Source organism: Puma concolor, chromosome C1, assembly GCF_028749965.1.
Source record: "Puma concolor isolate L17-30 chromosome C1, mPumCon1.1.hap2, whole genome shotgun sequence".
Taxonomy (NCBI): Eukaryota; Metazoa; Chordata; class Mammalia; order Carnivora; family Felidae; genus Puma; species Puma concolor.
Genome location: NC_141674.1, coordinates 79,167,614 through 79,190,376, shown reverse-complemented (window position 1 = coordinate 79,190,376; position 22,763 = coordinate 79,167,614). Strand labels below are relative to the sequence as shown.

The following is a 22,763-nucleotide window of genomic DNA, read 5'->3' as shown; positions in this document are numbered from 1 at the left end:
GGAGTATTCCCAGGCTTTTTCACTAAGGATTCTGATTGATTAGGTTTGGGGGTAGATCTTGGTAACCAGCATTTTAAAAATAACATCAGAGGCACCTGGGTGGCTCAGGTCAGTTGAGTGTCTGACTTCTGCTCAGGTCATGATCTCACTGTTTGTGAGTTCAAGCCCCACATTGGGTTCACTGCTGTCAGCACAGTGTCCACTTCAGATCCTGTGTCCCCCCCTTTCTCTGCCCCTCCCCTACTCAGGATCTCTCTCAAAAATAAATAAACATTTAAAAAACTAAAAAAATTACATCACCTGATTCTGATTCAAGAGATCAATGGGCTACATGTTGAGAAATATTGAATTATAATTTTATGGTGTATAAATAGGAGCATTTTTAATTCTTTTGTGGCATAGAGAATTTGTGGTTAGGTGAGAATTTTAAGAGCAAATTACTGATAAAATTTTTGAAATACCCACGTGTAGAAAAAAGAGCGTTTGACCAGACTGAGTTATGTACTTGCTCTAAATCAACAAGAACTTTGAAAAGAAAGGAGTCTGCCCTTGATTCTTATTCATATTGAAGGAGTCTTGCTGGCCACTTTTAAAAAAATATTTATTTACTTTGAGAAGGAGGGATGGGCAGAGAGAGAGAGAGAGAGAGAGAGAGAGAATCTGCACTGAAAGCAGAGTCCAGCACAGGACTTCATCCCATAAACCTTGAGATGGGGCATCAGTTCCACAAACTGCAACATCATGACCTGAGCCAAAATCAAGAGTCAGATGCTTCTTTAAAAAAAAATTTTAATGTTTATTTATTTTTGAGAGAGAGAGAGAAAGAGAGACACAGAGTACGAGCAGGGGAAGGGCAGAGAGAGAGAGAGAGAGACACACACACACACACACACACACACACACACAGAATCCAAAGCAGGCTGCAGGCTCTGAGCTGTCAGCACAGAGCCCAACGCAGGGCCCAAACTCACAAGCCATGAAATCATGACCTGAGCCTAAGTTGACCACTTAATCGACTGAGCCACCCAGGTGCCCCAAGAGTCAGATGCTTAACCGACTGAGTCACTGAAGAGCCCCTGCCTGACCCCTTGTAATTTATTTGTGCAAAGAAGGCAAAGACTTCTGTTTAAGTTACAAAGACTGCACAAAGAAAATGCTCTGCCAGGGTGAGGAATGCTGAAAGTAATGTACTCATTAATTCTTTAGTTGTTTTTTTTTTTTTTTAATATTTATTTAAGTAATCTCTACACACAGCATGGGGCTTGAACTCACAACCCCTAAATCAAGAGTTGCGTGCCCTTAGCCAGCCAGATGCCCTTAAATCCTTAGTTTTTGTAAATGAAGGTTTTTACCCCTAATCCCAGTACAGGCATACCTCAGAGATATTGTGGGTTTGGTTCCATGCCTGTGCAATAAAGTGAATGTCGCAATAACGTGAATCAAATGAAGTTTTGGTTTCCCAGTGCATATAAAAGTTATGTTTACAAACATAATACAAAAACAAGGAGGGGAACAAAAACATGAGAGACTCTTAAATATGGAGAACAAACAGAGGGTTCCTGGAGGGGTTGTGGGACTGGGGAGGGGCTAAATGGGTTAGGAGCATTAAGGAATCTACTCCTGAAATCATTGTTGCACTATTATGCTAACTAACTTGGATGTAAATTAAAAAATAAATAAAAATTAAAAAAATAAAAAATAAAATAAGTAGCAACAACAACAAAAAAGTTATGTTTACCCTATACCATACTCTATTAACTGTGCAGTAGCAGTATGTGTAAAAAAAAAAAAAAACAATTAACATACCTTAATTAAAAAATACTCCAAGGGCACCTGGGAGGTTCAGTCAATTAAGCATCTGACTCTTGATTTTGGCTCACATCATGATCCCAGGGTTGTGGATTGAGACTTGTGTCGAGCTCCGCACTGAGCATGAAGGCTGCTTAAGATTCTCTTCCTACATGTACCTCTGCCCCTCTCCCGTTTGTGCACGTGCTCTCTATCTCAAAAATATAAATGAAGAAATGAATGAATGGATGAGTGAATGAATGAATAAATAAATAATAAAAATAAATAAATACATCATTGCTAAAAAACACTAACCATCACCTGAGCTTTTGGCAACTCATAATCTTACCAGGGTGGTCGTTGCTGAAGGTTGGGATGGCTGTGGCAATTTCTTAAAATAACACAGCAATGAAGTTTACTACACCAACGGATTTTTCCTTTCACAATTTCTCTGTAGCATGTGATGCTGTTTGCTAGCATTTTACCCACAGTAGAACTTCTTTCACAATTGAAGTCAGTCCTCTCAAATCTTGCCACTGCTTTATCACCTAAGTTGATGTAATATTTAAATCCTCTGTTGTCATTTCAACAGTCTTTACATCATCTTCACCAGGAGTAGATTCCATCTCAAGAAATCACTTTCTTTGCTCATCCATAAGAAGCAACTCTTTTTTCATGAACATGAGATTGCAGTCATTCAGTCACATCTTTGGGCTCCACTTCTAATTCTAGTTCTTTACTATTTCTGTAATATCTGCAATTCTCAGAAACCTTGTGCTGTTTATCTGTCAATACCTTACTCTCTTCAGCCTGTCTTTTTCTACCGACTTCCTGTCAACATTTAAATATGTGCTGGTTTCTCTTAGGTTTAAAAAACCTCTGCCTCAAGCCCAGCTAATGCCCTATGTCTTGTCTCCTCTGGATAGTCAACCTTCTCTTAAGAGCTATCTACCGGGTTGTTTTTATTTTCACACCTCCTGCCCTTCATCTCACTCCAGTCTGGCTCCTCTCCCATGAACTTGCTCTTGTCAAGGTCAACACTGACTTTTGTGTCACTGAGTCCAATGAATACTTTACAATGCCCAGCTTTGTCACCTCTCAGCCACATTTGCCACCTTTGACTACTCTCTGCGTCTTGAAATCCTCTTTCCATCATTTCCACATTACAACATTCTTCTGGTTTTCTTCCAACTAGTCTGCTCCTGCATGTTCTCCTTTTTCACCCAGAGATTAACTAGTGAAGATTCTCAGGGCTCAGTCCTAAACCCTTTTCTCACTCTGAGTTTTTTCTCTAAGTGATAGCAGCTTGCCATGGTTTTTATTACTTTTTCCCTGTGTCTCTCCTGAGCCTTCCCTGTGACTCCAAACCCCTGCCTCTAGCTCTAACATGTGTTTTCTCAGCCATAGATCTCTATATCCTCCTAAATATCACTTGCATGACTCATAGGCATTTTAGTCTCAACATGTGCAAAACCGAACTCCTTAGTTTATCCTTCCCCTAATATTTTTGTCCTTCATCGTTTCTAGTTTTAGGAAATGGCACCACAATCTATCTAGGTGCTTAAGCCACAAACCTGGGAGTTCTTGGTTGCTGCCTCACCATCACTCCCATTTTCATTTAGCCATGAAATCCTGTTAATTCTACCTCCTGCCTTTCAGACTCTTTTTCCTGCCATTTCTCACAGCCACAACTCCAGTGTAGTTGCCTTCTGATTTCTTTCTTGACTCTGTAAGAGATAGACATTTTTCAGTATTTTAGTACTTGATGTATTTATCTTTAAAATTTTCTTATTCAAGTGTGATTTACATACGACAAAATCCTCAGATATTAAATTGTACAGTTTGATCATCTTTGACAAGTGCATTTACCTAATGTAACTTCATCCCTGTTAAAATATAGAACATTTCCATCTCCCTAGAAATTTCTCTAGTGACTCTTCCCAATCAGTCACCCATCAAAGCAGCTACTGATCTAAGTTTTAAAAATATTTTTAAGTGTATTTAAAAAATTTTTTTAAATTTTTTTGTTAAAGTTTTTTTTAATGTTTATTTATTTTGATAGAGACAGAACATGAATGGGGGAGGGGCAGAGAGAGAGGGAGACACAGAATCCACAGTAGACTCCAGGCTCTGAGCTGTCAGCACAGAGCCTAACACAGGGCTTGAGCTCATGAACCATGAGATCATGACCTGAGCCGAAGTGGGATGCTTAACCGACTGAGCCACCCATGTGCCCCAAATGTATTTTTTTAAGTTTATTTATTTATATTGAGAGAGAGAGCCAGTGAGCACAAGTAGGGGAGGGGCAGAGAGAAGGAGAGACAGAATCACAATCCCAAGCAGGCCCCACACTCTGCAGAGATCAATGCAGGGCTTGAACTCACAAACCGTGAGATCATGACCTGAGCCAAGATCAAGAGTCAATGCTTAACTGACTGAGCCACCCAGACGCCCCTAAGTGTATCTTTTTTTTAGAGAAAGATACCCCTGAATAAACACAAAAAGATGCTCTAAACCTTAAAAATAATTTATTGGTAGTCTTGACATGGAGCTGTTTTAAAATACAGAACCTGTGGCTTGTGGTGATTAACTTTATCCTGTTTTGTAAGCTATAAAAGTTTTACTGTTAGGTTCAGTATAAACGGGTAGGAAAATAATGGCCGATTTACTATTTAAACTACCCCTTTAGTATGATTAGAAATATTTTAGACTAACCTTTTAACTTATAATTTCAACACTATTCTAATTATGCACACACACATGTGTATGTGTAAATACACTAACATACATGCACATACACACACACACACACACACACACACACACACTTTACACTTTGGAAATACTTAGAGCTGAGGAGATGGGGAAAGTGAGTCCAGAAAAAAAATTTAAATCATATCAGTATCAATTAGGAATCTTTTATGCATATGTGTATATAAAGCAATACAAATAATGGTTATTTTTATTTATCTTACAAAGAACTCGACATTTTTACTGAGATAAGATGTCCAGAGAACTCCAAATCTCCCCAAAATGTAAAAAACTTTTAGCATTTATGGACTCTGCAACATCTTTTTATATCTCTTATTTTATTTTCCCAATTAATTTGTTTAAATCATACCTTAAACTCCTAGCTAACTAAAAATAGAGATTAGAAAATTTAAATTACTTTGTCATACTTGCATATCGAACATTTAAAGAAGCTAGCAGAGCTGGGGAAACTGACCTCTTTTGTTTAGTCGAATCATAGGTACAGTAGAGGCAGCCAAATTGTGAGCTTATAATGTACTGGATGCATTTCTAATTCAAAGGCACCATCTTTAAAAGAAGTAACTTAGGCTCCTCCATACAGACAACTCAGCCCTTTTCCTTTCATAGCTAGGCTGGTTTGGGGTCATTAGATACTGGATGGAGACCAATGGCATAGTGAGAAGAGCAAGAGTGCTAGATCTGACACTTACTTGGGAAAAATGAACACTACCAGGTCCCAGAGATGGTGTCTTTTTTCACTGATCCCCACAATTATCATTGTGCATTTCTATTGGGAATTTTTTGGAGCATATATCCCTGATATATGTGTCATTATATTAATATTACTTCTATTAGTATACTTCCATGAAGAGGAATTTTTAAGCATATTTTTTTGTCCATGAGTTTAATTTTCACAACATCTGCATTTTATAGATGAAGACTCAGGGAAGTTTAGTAACTTGCCCAAGGTCACATAATTTACTGAGTGGTATTTGACAAATCCCAAACCATTTGGGGCCTCGGTTATAAAATTATAGATTCCAGCTATGTGATCTGCAAGGCCTCTTCTAGCTCTGAATAACCTGTGCTTTTGTGCTGATGCTAACACTCACCCATCTGAGACATAATCTCTGTTTAATATTTCTAAGTAGATAAGGCCTTATTATGGTCCATATATTAATAACCAGGAATTTTAGGAGTTAGTGGGATGTAGAAGAGAAACTAAGTATCTAAAATAGTGTCAGGTTAGTTTGGTCTTTGGTATAATTTTTAAAATCCACTGGCATTTTTGTGTTCAGAATATATGTTGCATATTTAAGAGATTGGTAGCAACAATCACTACAAACTGTTACAAATTTATAAGATATCTATTATTATCTTAAGCACCACAGGTAATCACTATATATTCATGAGGATTTTTTGGTAATTACTTTTCAACATTTCTCCCTCCAGCAAAGTAAAGCCTGTTATTTCTCTAAGTACTTGTGTTAACTGCCAGTTTGGTAGGTGTCTCACTTAACACAATGCCAGCAAAAACGTTCTCATATAGAAACTGTTTCAGTGCATTTTCTTTTTAAGTCAGCTCCTTTTCTTGTTCACAAAAATTGCTATGATCAACATCACTGTCATTTGCCTTTGAAGCATTTTCTATAGGTTTCACTTCCTTTCTTTTTTAGCTTTCTCTGGAATTGATGAAAGAAATGGGAAGACAATTTTAGATTAACACCTGTCTGAGAAATTCCAAAATTAGAGATGGCCATCTGGTTTGCATGATTTGTAATATTTTATAAATAGAATCTTACCATTCCAAACAGACTTTTAGCTTACTCTAAAATAATACTTAATTTTAAAATGCTTCAACTGTCAACATTTTACTATCAAACTGGAAAGAGGATTGTTAGATGTTGGTTATGTTTACACCAAGAAGGAATGCTTCTGTAACCCTTTGTCCTCTGATACAGACAGTGGAAGGTCATATTCCTCATTCGTTGGACTCATAACCTGAAGGCCCATCTTAGATTCCTCTGTGCTTCTAATTATTCTTTAGAATAATTTCCTTAGGTCAGGCCTAAAGCGTTCAACCACAGTAGCTACCACAGTAGCTCTTAAGATATCTGAATTTGACTGAGGTCATCCCTAACTTGGGGTACTTTAAAATTAGACTAGCTTTTGCTACAACTAATGCTAAAGATTCAGAGAGCATGTAAAAAGTTATCAAGGAAGTTGTCAAAGAAATGAAACTAAAACTGTGATTTGCCTGTAAAATTATATGTGGGGGAAGGTAAAATAAGTGCATTTGGAAAAACCAGTGAATGTTAATTGTTGTAAGCCTTTCGGAAAGCATTGTAGCAATATGTACCATGAACCTTTTAAAACTACATCCCCTTTGACCTAGAAATTCTACTAACTGAAATCTCCCCTGAAGAAATAATCAAATACTCTGGCAAGTATTTGTGTATTTAATGCAATAGGCCATAGAGTAAAGCAAGTACAGACTCTGAAGCCAGGTTGCCTCAAATCAAATTCTGGTTGTCCTACTTACTACTGGTATAGCCTTGCTTTAACCTCTGTATTTTCCTGAGTCTCTCCATCTGTAAAAAGAATAGTCCCCAACTCGTAGAGATCTTGTAAGGAGAGAATAATAATCCCCTCCAGTATTGGTTAGCAACTACAACAGTGCTGCATAACAAATTGCCCCCAAACTCAGTGACATCTAATGAGTCATACATCTGCAGGTCAGCTGGTTTTCAGCTTTTCTGGGCTGCCCTTCCCTCCAGCTGTGAGATTTGTTCAGCTGGGTTGCAGCATGACTTACTCTCCTAGGATCAGTGGACTACCAGGGACCTATTCTTCTCCTGGTAGTGTCTGAAATATAAGAAAGCAAGTCCAATTATGTGCTTTTCTTTGCATTGCATCTACTAACAAACATTGGCCAAAGTAAGTCACATGGCCAAGCCCAACATCAGTAAGGCAGGGAAAGTGGGGCAGGGGGAGGGAATGAATATTTGCAATTCAAGGGTTGACATACTATTTCTCTAAAGAGCCAAATAGCAAATATTTCTGGCTTTGCTGGTCATACAGACTCTGTTACAACCACTCAACTGTGCTGTTCTAGCCTGAAAGCAGCCTTAGGCAGTAAATCAATGAATGGGGTGGCTGTGTTCCATAAAACTATATTTACAGAAACAGGTGGCAGAGTGGATTTGGCTCATGGGCCATAGTTTTCTGATCCCTAACCAATTTGTCATATCAGATCATAGAGTTTTTATAAAGATTAAGGAAATTAGTATATAGAAGGTGTTTATAACAGTTCTTGGTAGAGTATCACTAATGAATATTGGCTCTCATTAATAGTGTTGTTATTATTATAATAGCACAATATTGAAAATAATAAAAATATCCAACAATAGATACAGGGTTAAATAAATTAGGGCACATCCATACTATAAAATTCTATATATTCATTTACATATCATATTTTTTAAATATCAAAACTATTTAATGGCCTAGGGGCATATTTGTAGTATGTTAAGTGAGAAAAAAAGAGACAAATGATATTTAACATATGACCCCAATTTTATTTTTCTTAAGAGATGTGTATTTTTTATACATACATGGAAAACAATTAGGAAATATATCCTAATATATCCTATATATCCAATATACCATATTGGATTATTTACTTAGTTTTTCTTTTTGTGTTACTGTTTTTATCAAGATATAATTGATCTATAAAATGGTATTAGTTTTACATGTACAACACAATGATTTGATATATGTATATATTGCAGAATTATCACCACATGTGTTTACTTAACATCTACCACCACACACAGTTACAATTTTTTTCTTGTGATAAGAACTTTTAATTAATTAATTTTTAAATTTTATTTTAAATTCCAGTATAGTTAACATACAGTGCTATGTTAGTTTCAGGTGTACAATATAGTTATTCAACAATTCCATATATCACCCAGTGCTCGTTACAACAAAAGCATTCTTTAATCCCCATCTTGTGATGAGAACTTTTATGATCTATTCTCAGCAACTTTCAGATATACAATACAGTGTTATTAACTACATTCACCAGGCTGTACATTACATGCCCCATCACTTATCTTATAACTGAAATTACATACTTCTTTATTGTCCATTTTTTCCCCTCTACTGGGCATGTACTGTTTTCTGGTATTAAAGTACTTTGATGACAAAAAAATATAATCTGGGTCCATTAAGGACTCTTCTTACTCTAATGTAGTTACTATTTTATTTTATTTTAATGTTTAATTTTATTTTTGAGAAAGCGCAAATGGCAGAGGGACAGAGGATCTGAAGCAGGCTCTGCCCTGACAGGCTGACAGCAGCAAGCCCCATGTGGGGCTCAAACTCACAAACCATGACATCATGACCTCACAAACCATGACATCATGACCTAAGTTGAAGTCGGACATTCAGATGACTGAGCCACCCAGGTGCTTCTGATGTAGTTACTATTTTATATGTCAGTTACATTTTAATTGCCTAGCGAATTAGGAGTTTACCCTCAGAGATGTCTGATTAGAATGGATTGTGTTGGGTGCCTGGGTGGCTCAGTCAGTTGAGCATCCGACTTCAGCTCAGGTCATGGTCTTGTGGTTTGTGGGTTTGAGCCCTGAGCCAGGCTTTGTGCTGACACTGTGGGGCCTCCTTCAGATTCTCTGTCACTCTCTCTCTCTCTCTGTCCCTCCCCCACTCATTCTCTCTCTCAAAAATAAAAAACAAAACATTACAAAAAAAAAAAAGAATGGACTATGTGGACACTTTCCAACCTCTTGTATTTTTAACTTAAAGAAAAGTTATTCTGCTCTAGGGCTCCTAGAAAACAGTGGCAGGGTACCAACCAATGGGAAGAGAATCCTGACATAGTCTCTCAGGTCATAGGAACAGTAGCTCCTTTCAGACCACATTCCCTGAGCAGCCACAGTCCTTTCAGTGATAAAAGGCAGAATATTGTTGTACAGAGGTGAACAACAACATCCCTTCTCTGGCCACCCCAGTGTTTGAACACACACAAATTCTTTTTTCACGTATCAAAGGGAGATTAGGTTTCAATATTTAATTGCCACTGTGCCTAGAAGTCCCATAAATAAATACAGGGAAAGGAAGCTAGAGAACTCAGTAGCCTCCTTCATCAATATCACAGAATATTAATTAAGATTAATTTATTTTTAAGAACCCTTTACAACAATCAAGTTTCATCTAAATTAAATCAATTAGTCTCTGGATTCTCCAAGATTTAAACTGGGTTGAAAATTGGGTTGTACAACCTTAGGAAGAACTATCCCAAATAAAATTTGCCCTAGAATGTGCTTTAGAATCTGAACTTTAAAGGGACCGTGCTTTTTTTAACCTTCAAGTTTCAGTAAAACCTAGCTAACCTTTATTTTAAGTGAATTGTTAGTGAATTTAAGTGCCAAGTAGGATTCCCATGTAAGATTTGCTTGTGGCTACTGTATGCTTCAGTAAGATCAAGACCAATATGGTGCCTTAGGCATACTAAAAGAGGAAAATGGACACCTGATTTTCCCAGTCTAGGTGTCAGAATCTTAACTGAAATAATAAGGTAATAGGAATCCTATATTAAAACTTAACCTATAACCATATCTCAAGTAGTTTTTAACAGGGGACTTTGTATATATAAGACAAAGTTTTATTGATAGTTTTTGAGCTTATGATATAGAATAAGAACTGTATTTATTCAGTCAACTTAAACATAAATATATACAACTACATATACTATTAATAGATTTTAACTCCAATTTCCAATTCTTCCCCACTAAGGAAGAAAGAAGAACCCGTAATCAGAATGGCCAAAAGAATTGTCTCTCTTCTGGCTGGCACCTCCACATTGCTTTTCTTCTTACCCCTAGACGTTTCTTTGCTGATTCTATCCTGCAGAGGTTTCTAGTCTCCAACGATGACCCTGCAGTGAACCATGCCTTCTGGTAATCATGCCCTTATGGAGTAGTCCCCTACATTCAATTTGTTCTGGCCGTGTGTTACCATAAGAGTGGGGCAGAAATGATGAGCTTCCTTCTTGATCTCTGAGAACATTTGCTCTGGGATAAGTCAGCTATTCTGTAAGAAGCCTGAATAACATGAGCACCATGCCCTGAAGAAGTCCAGCTAGCCACATGAAGCTGTTCCAGCCATTCCTACTAAGGAGTTGGATAGGTCTAACCCTGTGAGTCCTCTGTCACGTGCCTTCAGCCCTAATCACAAATGCATGAAAAACTTGAGGGGCACTGCCCAGCTGATTCAATCAACCCTCAGAACCATGAGAGATGTAAATTACTGTTGTAAGCCATTAAGTTTTGGGATAGTTTGTTATACAGCAATAGAAAATTGGAACACTTAGCTTTCTTAACCCCTGTCTTTCTGCACTGGTATGTTGAAGAACCCCATGACTGAGTTCTTTTGCTGTTGCAAATGCTAATATTTCTTTTATGTAGAGTGCTAATGGAGGCTACACTCCCTTCCCATATGCTTTGTAAAATGCTGACTGCCTACTTGTTCATAAAAAGCAGTCAGGAGACTTCTAAATCCTAGAGATATATTTTTGCAGACTAAAAAAGTAATATATTCATTATAGAAAATCTGCCTAATAGAGAAAAAAATAAAAATCACTCATGATTTCACCACTCTTGACATTCTGAGATAACTGCCCTTGACATTCTAGTTTATTTGCTTCCAGTTTCTACAGTCTATTCTCTCTTTTTTCTTTTAATTTTTAATGTTTATTTTTGAGAGAGAGAGCACGCACGCGCACGCGTGTGAAAGCATAAGTGGGGGAGGGGCAGAGAGAGAGAGGGAGACACAGAATCAATCCAAAGCAGGCTCCAGGCTTTGAGCCGTCAGCACAGAGCCTGATGTGGGGCTCGAACTCATGAACTGTGGGATAATGACCTGAAGCCAAAGTCGGATGCTTAACTGACTGAGCCACGCAGGCATGCCTCTCTTTTTTTTAAAGGCAGAATTGGGAGCATACATGTTGTTTTGAAAACTGATTTTTTTTTTCACTTACTGTATCACGAGCATTTTCCCATACTTTGACACTTCTTTGAAATGGTAACATACCATCGAAACTAGCCACAGACTTAAGGATCACTCCATGTGATTAATTCACCAGGAGTTCTGCATTTTTGATGCTGTCAGTCACTAAGAGTAAAAAATATGAACCAGCATTCAGAGAAAATGTGAAAATTATCTGTTCATTTTTGGAATTTTATTTTTACAAGAAAATCAAAACAGAGAAGATGCTCATGCAAATAAAACTTTTAGAATTGAGATCAGAGAACAGCTAGGATTCTTCCTATAGATATGAAAATTCACCTCTTAGAAAGATGAATGCTAAAAAATTCTGACCACTAGACTAACACTGCTGTTTGACAAGGAATTGTCTAAAGTTTTGTCATAAAAAAAGCATTTTCATGCTCAAGACAAGCTGGGAAGCATGGACATTTTTAGAACCTTTCTTTTCACTATTTTTAACTTCTAAAAACTCAAGGTTTTCCTTGTTTGGAATGACATAAAACATTTTTTAAATGTTTGAGAATCATAGCTGTTTTTGACGTTTGTGAGAGCACTAGGATAGTTTGCATTTGGTACATTTAGACCTTCTTAGTGGTTTTCCAATAGTCCTGCAGCTAGTAGTGAGATATAATAAAGGTGTAGGAGCCATTCCAAATAAAGCTAATTGCATATGTTGTGGTATATAGTAAATATTTACCCTATTAAATTGTTTCTTCATATTTCTGTTTTTTTGTAGCTAGCATATTTTTCAAAAGTGTTATTACTGTGAATAGAATATATTTAAAGAAAGGATAAAAGTATGTCTGGGGATATTTATCCATAATTTTTACCTCTAGTTTTTCAGGCACATTAGTTCTAAAAAGTTAGTTAGCTATAAGTTAGTCAGCTACAAAGTTACCAATATAACAAGAAGGAAGAAGATAGTTTTGAAGATTATTTCAGGGTAGCTGGTAATTGAAAAACTTGAATAAAAAGACAAACACATGTCTCTCAGCTTTTTCTTTGAAATGGTGAATGATAAATGATTGTTATTTGAGTTTGTGCAAATCATAACCTTATCTATTTGTTATGTTTTCTGCATGTTCAGGTCCACTAAACTTGTTAACTAAATTTTTGTGGGTAAAAATAAATATATGATATTTTTCCCTGCTTCTCAAAATTAAGAACATCTGTGCAGGGAGTATTCAGGGGTAAAGCTTTATATGTTTATAAAAGATGTTAAGTATGAAAAAATAAGTATTGGAAGTAGTCCTAAATTTTGATGTGTTTCCCCCTTCATGCCTGTTTTTAAAACTTGATGTAAAATTACTTAAACAAGATCGAAGGCGCACCTGCGTGGCTCAGTGGGTTAAGCATCCAACTCTTGATTTCCACTCAGGTCATGATTTCACAGTAATGGATGGAGCCCCATGTCAGGCTCTGCGCTGACAGCACAAGAGCCTGCTTGGGATTCTGTCCCTACCTCTCTCTCTCTCCATTCCTCCACTGCTCATGCTTTCTCAAACAGATGGCTTTGAAATTATAAAAAAAACTCAAAGGTTTTCAGATTTCTTTTGAAATAAAAAGATATCACAATGAGATAAAACAATATAGAAAAGAAGAAAAAGCATCACTATTCTTTAGAGGGGAATTGGTAGGGAAAGTTTGTTTCATTATTTATAGATTTGCCATCTCCAGTGATTTTTGTCTCATATACTACTAATCATTTATTCTAGTCATAAAGAACTCCTTCTGTTATTTGCACACAGATGTTATATTTTTCTAACTACTGGTAGTAATAGTTGATGTCTTAAAGACTATAAGCTATATTCTTTATATTAAAGAATATAAAATGGCAGTGTAATACAAATTTGATTCTTTCCATTTTTGTATTCATTTTGTAATATAATCATAATGCGAGGTTTCTCAACCTTAGCACTATTGACATTTGGGGTCAGTTAATTCTTTGTTGTGGGAGGCTCTTCTGTGCATTGTAGGACGTTTAGCATCATCTCTGGCCTTAACCTACATGGTTCTAGTAATAATACTCCCCAGTCATGAAACAAACAATGCCACCAAACATTGCCAGGTGTCCCCTAGGGGGCAAAAGTGACTCCATTTGAGTACCACTGCCATAGTGTATTTACTAAAATTCTTATCATGCTTTCCAGGAGCATAATTTGGAATAAAGCAGTGTACCATTAGTAGCTAGGCACAAAATCAGAACAGAAAAGCTACTAGGCAGTATTTTGGATACCATAAATAAAAAGATCAGAAACAATATGTACATTTCTTAATCAAAGACTGTATTGTCTGGGTAATTGGTACAGAACAGACTACTGGAAACATTTTAGTGATTACCAAACAGGGAAATAAAATTATTTAATAGCTAGAGAAGTCATTTATGGCTGTTTCTCTTCAATCATTATTTTACGATGTGAAGCAGCAGGATCTGCAGATATTAAAGGACACATGAAGGTCCTTGTAACTATTTTGTGTTACCCCACATCACAGTGATTTTCCATGGTGTTCTAGAATACAAATGTCTCACTCCTTTTGTCATTATGTCTACAACAGGTGATGCCCAGTGCCCTGCTGGGAACATCATTAATCTAACTTCCTCTCCAAAATCTTTGGCATTTGGTATCATGACAAGCACTCAGCAGGCAAGGCAGTTCACAGGGTGTTTTTCAGTTTAAACGTATGCCAGAGAAAAAAATTTTTAATGTAGCTATTTGAGAGATATAGAAAAGCAAAATGATTTCACATTTTATTAAATTGAATATGCAGGAGGGAAAATATACAAAAGCCTTAGTTGCCTACATATATTAAGTTTAATGTGCATTTGAAAGCATCTTACCTCAGCTTTACTGAATATTTGTACAAAACCTGAATAGAAATTATTAATAAGGGCAGTTAACATCACTAGACTCCTTAAGATGGTGTCAAGAAGAAGGTAAGACAGGACCAAAGCCTGAATGCTGGGAGAAGACCCTACTCACTAGTTCTGTGTTCTTTTCCTTTACTCTGTGACTTATACCTGCTGTAGAGAAAGGCAGGAAGAGGAAGAAGGAAATAGTATATCTTAATCTTATTTTAAAACCCTGCTTCAGGGGCGCCTGGGTGGCTCAGTCGGTTGAGCGTCCGACTTCGCTCAGGTCACGATCTCACAGTCCGTGAGTTCGAGCCCCGCATCAGGCTCTGTGCTGACAGCTCAGAGCCTGGAGCCTGCTTCAGATTCTGTGTCTCCCTCTCTCTCTGGCCCTCCCCCCGTTCATGCTCTGTCTCTCTCTGTCTCAAAAATAAATAAATGTTAAAAAAAATTAAAAACAAAAAAAACCTGCTTCAGGGCAGGGCACCTGGGTGGCTCAGTCAGTTGAGTGTCTGACTCTTGATTTCAGCTCAGGTCATGATCCCAGGATCATGGGATAGAGCCCTGCATTGAGCTCAGCTCTGAGCGTGGAGCCTGCTTGGGATTCATTCATTCTCTCTCTCTCTCTCTCTCTCTCTCTCTCTCCCTCTCTCCCTTCTCCTCTCCCCCTCCCTCCCTCTGTCCTGTTCCCCTACTCTTGTACACACTCTCTCTAAAAATAAATAAATAAATAAATCCTGCCTAAAAAAAAAAAAAAAAATCCTGTGAAATGTTAATATTAGATTGGACTTCCAAAAGTAAAATCATGCCATGCTGTGGCCCTTCAAGTGACCCTCTGAACTATTTATAGGGGTACTTGGATGGTAGATGTATTTAAAAAAGATTTTTTTAATGTTTATTTTTGAAAGAAAGAGACAGAGTACAAGCAGGGAGGGGGGCAGAGAGAGAGAGACACACACACAGAATCTGAAGCAGGCTCCAGGCTCTGAGCTGTCAGCACAGAGCCCGATGCAGGGCTCAAACCCATGAACTATGAGATCATGACCTGAGCTGAAGTCGGATGGGCAACCAACTGAGCCACCTAGGCGCCCCTGTATGGTAGATCTATAATTTGTTCTTATAACTGGAGACGTTCTTAAGATGCCTAAGACAGTAACAGTAATAGACATAATAGATAACCAGTTAGTAGTCGCTGAATGAATGTATGAAAAGGATGCATCTTGATGTAGAAGTATGCCTTATTGTATAATATAAAAAACATTTTTACATCAGTAGAAAAAGACATACACAGAAGGCATGCATCCATCACCCAGCTTGAAAATTATCAACTCATGGCCAGTCTTGTTTCAGATATATCCCACCTACTTTTTCCTTCTCTATTGTTTTGAAGCAAATTCCAAATATATCATTTTATTCATAAATATTTTGATATCTGTCTCTAAAAGATGAGGGCTCTTTTCTTTTAAAATAACATTATCATGCCTGAAAAATTAAAACATTTTCTTAATAGCATCCTGTCAGTCTTCACATTTTCAAGTGTCTCATAAACGTCTTTTGAATCAGGACTCACTTTGTGATTATTTGATATATTTGATATATTTCTCAAATATTTTTTAATCTTCAGGTTTTCCCATCTTCTCCTTATTTTCTCCCTTGCAATTTATTTTTTGAAGCACTGGGTTATTTGTACTGCAGTGTTTTCCATAGCCTGGAGTTGGCTGATCATCCTAATAGTGTCACTTACTGAAGTCTCCCTTATATTCCTCTGCCCCCTGTATTTCCTGTAAACTGCTAGTTGGAGCTAAAGACTTAATCAGATTCAGATTTAGTTTTCTTTTTGCAAGTCCAAAAAGAAGGTGGTGGCCAAATCATAGAGCATTCTTGACTTTTTGCTCAGTACCATGCAAGTTGATTTAGCTAACGTTTGTCGAGTGTTTTCTATGTGCCTAGCAATGTGCTTATGTTCTATGGACATTATGTCATTTAATCATATTTAAGCTTCATAACACTAGTGCATATCCATTTCTGTCTGATGACTAAATTTCTTTAAGAGGGCTAAGGAATCTTAAATGCCTTTCAGGCAACCCCTCAGTGTATACACAATTGTCATTTATGTGATTTAATTTAGAATTCTGTCTGAATTTTTCTTTTTACTGGATTCATTTAGAGCTATACAAAAATAGCTTGCATTAAATGAATTTTTTATATTTTAATAATAAAGCTCGAAGACCTGTCACTTCACTGTGAATTTGTTGTACTCAAGTTTTTTGGTACTGGAATTCACCAGCTGTTAATCTCACAAAAAAAGATAGATATCTAAACCACAAATAGGGCCAACAGAATTCAGTATTTTCTGGGTCTCTTTTTCCTTTTCACTCATTGTCTTCTGCAGGTGCACTTAGGTCTCTTTCATCTCTCTCTGCTTTCTTTGCACTGCTCACAGCGCTCACAGTATCCTACTGTTACCCAGGGTGAGAAACTGGTGATTACAAAAGCAAAAGTAGCTTTTCATTGTTTGTTTACATATCTTTAATTTATTCTGTTCAGTTATCTCCATACTCCCCAGATTTACCGTTTATAAAACCAAACCATTGGAGAGCCAAACTCGAAAAGCCAATGTCAAATTATCTTGACCAGCTGACACTTTTAAGATTAAACTGTCTGATACGTGGTTGATGGAGAAAAGGCAGTAACTGGCCCAAGTTGCAATTAGTTACCAGAGAACTGGAAACAAAACAATGCAAAGAGGGTCCCATTGTGCAGCTTTACAAGCTGACATGCAAAGAGCAATTTATTCTTTATATATTTTAACCCTTCTTCTCCAGTCATATCTCCTTTAATAGTTTTAACAACTTGTCTCTGAATATGACAGAGAAATAGGAGTGAATGAAAAGGAAGTTTAATTTCTTATTCTGGTCGCACTTCACTATGAGACATTAGACAGCCAAATTCTCTGTCCTTATTTCTTTAAAACAAAATTATTTTTATACTGATTATCCATAAAGAACCTTAAGACTCTTATTTGAATAGTCTCCCATGAGCTCAGAGTGTGTATAGGAATTGTGTCTCTCTACCTGATCTTCCAGGGTGCCCGGGGTAGCATGGTGCACGTGCTCATGCTTCCTAAATGGCTTTCGATGCCGGTGGTATTTGAAAGGTTATACATTTTAAAGGGTATTTTGTTCCCTTTTTCCTTGGCAGAACCGAGGAGCTTCCTTTTCTAAGACCAGTGCTGTTTGGACTCAGTGAAAGTACACTTTGTTCTAGGAGAATTGCCATGTGAAAGCCTAGAATATATATTGAGTTCTTCCAAGAAAGGGGGAAAAATCACGTTCTAGGACAGTGAATACTGACTTGGTGCTGAATGAATGATTGTTATGTGCTCTTTTACTCACAGGCTCGCTTTTCATATGTGCGGATGAAATATCTTTTCTTTTCCTGGTTGGTGGTTTTTGTTGGAAGCTGGATTATATATGTGCAATACTCTACCTATACAGAACTATGCAGAGGAAAGGACTGTAAGAAAATAATAGTAAGTATTTTTTTATTTCCTACTATTTAGAAAAACCATACTAATAGGTTATATTAATAATATATTTATACATACTTACTAATAATTATTTTCAAAAAGTAAAAGTTAATTTGACCTTAGAGTTGTGTTGAACCTCTTAGCTTTTTGATGTGACCAAGTTAGTAGGAGTGTTCTGCATCTTGAAAAATCTAAAATTCAGAAAGCTAAATATATAATACAGATTACTGTGAGAGCATCCTCACTGCATAGGGGTTTCTTTTTAAAATATACTGTAAGTTTAGTTTAATCAGGTAAGTTTTTAAATGTTTATAGAGTATAAAAGTATTATTTACCTTTCTGGAACATATCTTTTGAATAAATGGAGTCACTCTCAAGTACCAAAAATGTACCTGAAAAGCATATAGTCTATTTAGTATTCAGTTTCTATCCTAATGACTAGGTGTGTCTTAGGAAAATTGCTCTATCAGTCTAAGATTTTTAGTAGTAATTATTGGTTATATGTTTGAGGATAAGTAATTTTTTTAATTTTTAAAATTTTTTTTTTTAATTTTTTTTTTTTCAACGTTTATTTGTTTTTGGGACAGAGAGAGACAGAGCATGAACGGGGGAGGGGCAGAGAGAGAGGGAGACACAGAATCAGAAACAGGCTCCAGGCTCTGAGCCATCAGCCCAGAGCCTGACGCGGGGCTCGAACCCATGGACCGCGAGATCGTGACCTGGCTGAAGTCGGACGCTTAACCGACTGCGCCACCCAGGCGCCCCAAATTTTTAAAATTTTTTTAATGTTTATTGTTGAGAGAGAGAGCTGGGGAGGGCAAAGAGAGAGGGAAACACAGAATCCATGAAGCAGGCTCCAGGCTCTGAGCTGTCTGCACAGTGCCCAACGTGGGGCTTGAACTCATGAATCATGAGATCATGACCTAAGCTGAAGTCAGACGCTTAACCGACTGAGCCATCCAGCAGCCCCTTGTGGATAAGTAAATTTAACTCCTTGTTTTCTGCTAATATCTTCTGATATAAATAGTATTAAAACATTGCATCTGAGAATTGTATTTTTGTTAATATGATTGTTGGAATCCCAGTAATTATAACTTATTAATGATTCTGTAGTTATTGAGTGGTTGCTCTTTACCCAGGCCAGTGGTACTAAGTATGTGCATATAGCAGGGAACAAGCTATCATGACCTTGGGGAACTTACAGTCTAGCAGGGAAGATGCTGAATACAGTAAGGTAGGATAATTATTACAATAGCAAGTGTTATAGGAACATAAGACAGGGAAACCTGAAGCTTTCCAAAGTTCTAAAGAAATGAAATCAGTTTAACTCTAGCCTTTCTCAATCAAGATAAAAACAACAACAACAACAACAACAAAAATAACAAAGAAACCTCCTCAGGAGTATTACAGCCTCTGAAATCAGCAAGGGAGGAATCACTAATATAATAAGCAGGGAAATTAATTAGTAAAGACAACTCCCAAGTCAAGTTCATAGGTGTCCATTGTATATGTCCATTCCAAATGGCCATTCCAGATCCTTGAGGAATTTTAAGATCAGAGAAACCTCTGGGGCCAGGCAATGTATTGCATACTGGTCAGTAATAGTTAAAATAATACTATGAAAGCCTCCCAAGCCCATTTTACAAATAAATAGGTACACCTGAAACTAATGTAACATTGTATGTCAACTATACTTTAATTATACATGTATACATATATAATATATATATGAATAAGAGAGAGAAGCACTTGCTTATGATGGTAGAGCCAGACTCTTGGTGCTACCTTATGTTAGAAAAGACTGACAAGAGAGGGAAGATGGCGATGTAGGAGGACGCTGGGCTCACCGTGCGTCCTGCTGATCACTTAGATTCCACCTACACCTGCCTAAATAACCCAGAAAACCGCCAGAGGATTAGCAGAACGGAGTCGCCGGAGCCAAGCGCAGACGAGAGGCCCACGGAAGAGGGTAGGAAGGGCGGCGAGGCGGTGCGCACTCCACGGACTGGCGGGAGGGAGCCGGGGCGGAGGGGCGGCTCGCCGGCCCAGCAGAGCCCCGGAGTCTGGCTGGCAAAAGCGGAGCGCCTGACGGACTGTGTTCCGACAGCAAGCGTGACTTAGCGTCTGGGAGGTCATAAGTTAACAGCTCTGCTCAGAAAGCGGGAAGGCTGGAGGACAAAGGGAAGGAGAGCTGCTGAGCCCCCAGACGACAGAGCTCAGTTTGGTGGGGAACAAAGGCGCTCGCCAGCGCCATCTCCCCCGCCCATCCCCCAGCCAAAATCCCAAAGAGAACCAGTTCCTGCCAGGGAACTTGCTGGCTCCGCGCAAACACCCAACTCTGCGCTTCTGCAGAGCCAAACCTCCGGCAGCGGATCTGACTCCCTCCTGCTGCCACAGGGCCCCTCCTGAAGTGGATCACCTAAGGAGAAGCAAGCTAAGCCTGCCGCTCCTGCCCCTGTGCACCTTGCCTACCCACCCCAGCTAAGGCGCCAGATCCCCAGCATCACAAGCCTGGCAGTGTGCAAGTAGCCCAGACAGGCCACCCCACCCCACAGTGAATCCCGCCCCTAGGAGAGGGGAAGAGAAGGCACACACCAGTCTGACTGTGGCCCCAGCAGTGGGCTGGGGGCAGACATCAGGTCTGACTGCGGCTCCGCCCACCAACTCCAGTTATACACCACAGCACAGGGGAAGTGCCCTGCAGGTCCTCACCACGCCAGGGACTATCCAAAATGACCAAGCGGAAGAATTCCCCTCAGAAGAATCTCCAGGAAATAACAACAGCTAATGAGCTGATCAAAAAGGATTTAAATAATATAACAGAAAGTGAATTTAGAATAATAGTCATAAAATTAATCGCTGGGCTTGAAAACAGTATAGCTGACAGCAGAGAATCTCTTGCTACAGAGATCAAGGGACTAAGGAACAGTCACGAGGAGCTGAAAAACGCTTTAAACGAAATGCATAACAAAATGGAAACCACCACGGCTCGGATTGAAGAGGCAGAGGAGAGAATAGGTGAACTAGAAGATAAAGTTATGGAAAAAGAGGAAGCTGAGAAAAAGAGAGATAAAAAAATCCAGGAGTATGAGGGGAAAATTAGAGAACTAAGTGATACACTAAAAAGAAATAATATACGCATACTTGGTATCCCAGAGGAGGAAGAGAGAGGGAAAGGTGCTGAAGGGGTACTTGAAGAAATAATAGCTGAGAACTTCCCTGAACTGGGGAAGGAAAAAGGCATTGAAATCCAAGAGGCACAGAGAACTCCCTTCAGACGTAACTTGAATCGATCTTCTGCACGACATATCATAGTGAAACTGGCAAAATACAAGGATAAAGAGAAAATTCTGAAAGCAGCAAGGGGTAAACATGCCCTCACATATAAAGGGAGACCTATAAGACTCGTGACTGATCTCTCTTTTGAAACTTGGCAGGCCAGAAAGAATTGGCACGAGATTTTCAGTGTGCTAGACAGAAAAAATATGCAGCCGAGAATCCTTTATCCAGCAAGTCTGTCATTTAGAATAGAAGGAGAGATAAAGGTCTTCCCAAACAAACAAAAACTGAAGGAATTTGTCACCACTAAACCAGCCCTACAAGAGATCCTAAGGGGGACCCTGTGAGACAAAGTACCAGAGACATCACTACAAGCATAAAACATACAGACATCACAATGACTCTAAACCCATATCTTTCTATAATAACACTGAATGTAAATGGATTAAATGCGCCAACCAAAAGACATAGGGTATCAGAATGGATAAAAAAACAAGACCCATCTATTTGCTGTCTACAAGAGACTCATTTTAGACCTGAGGACACCTTTAGATTGAGAGTGAGGGGATGGAGAACTATTTATCATGCTACTGGAAGCCAAAAGAAAGCTGGAGTAGCCATACTTATAACAGACAAACTAGACTTTAAATTAAAGGCTGTAACAAGAGATGAAGAAGGACATTATATAATAGTGACAGGGTCTATCCATCAGGAAGAGCTAACAATTATAAATGTCTATGCGCCGAATACCGGAGCGCCCAAATATATAAAACAATTACTCATAAACATAAGCAACCTTATTGAGAAGAATGTGGTAATTGCAGGGGACTTTAACACCCCACTTACAGAAATGGATAGATCATCTAGACACACGGTCAATAAAGAAACAAGGGCCCTGAATGAGACATTGGATCAGATGGACTTGACAGATCTATTTAGAACTCTGCATCCCAAAGCAACAGAATATACTTTCTTCTCGAGTGCACATGGAACATTCTCCAAGATAGATCATATACTGGGTCACAAAACAGCCCTTCATAAGTTTACAAGAATTGAAATCATACCATGCATACTTTCAGACCACAATGCTATGAAGCTTGAAATCAACCACAGAAAAAAGTCTGGAAAACCTCCCAAAGCATGGAGGTTAAAGAACACCCTACTAACGAATGAGTGGGTCAACCAGGCAATTAGAGAAGAAATTAAAAAATATATGGAAACAAACGAAAATGAAAATACAACAATCCAAACGCTTTGGGACGCAGCGAAGGCAGTCCTGAGAGGAAAATACATTGCAATCCAGGCCTATCTCAAGAAACAAGAAAAATCCCAAATACAAAATCTAACAGCACACCTAAAGGAAATAGAAGCAGAACAGCAAAGGCAGCCTAAACCCAGCAGAAGAAGAGAAATAATAAAGATCAGAGCAGAAATAAACAATATAGAATCTAAAAAAACTGTAGAGCAGATCAACGAAACCAAGAGTTGGTTTTT

General features: G+C 38.2%; 1 protein-coding gene across 1 annotated transcript in view; it reads left to right on the top strand.

The window, feature by feature from the left end:
• Positions 1 to 22,763, top strand: part of DIPK1A (divergent protein kinase domain 1A) — a 114,296-nt gene that overhangs the window by 55,740 nt on the left and 35,793 nt on the right. Inside the window, exon 2 of the mRNA XM_086717567.1 lies at positions 17,859 to 17,993. Coding sequence (XP_086573693.1) covers positions 17,859 to 17,993 — 135 coding nt within the window. The remainder of the gene's footprint in view (positions 1 to 17,858; positions 17,994 to 22,763) is intronic.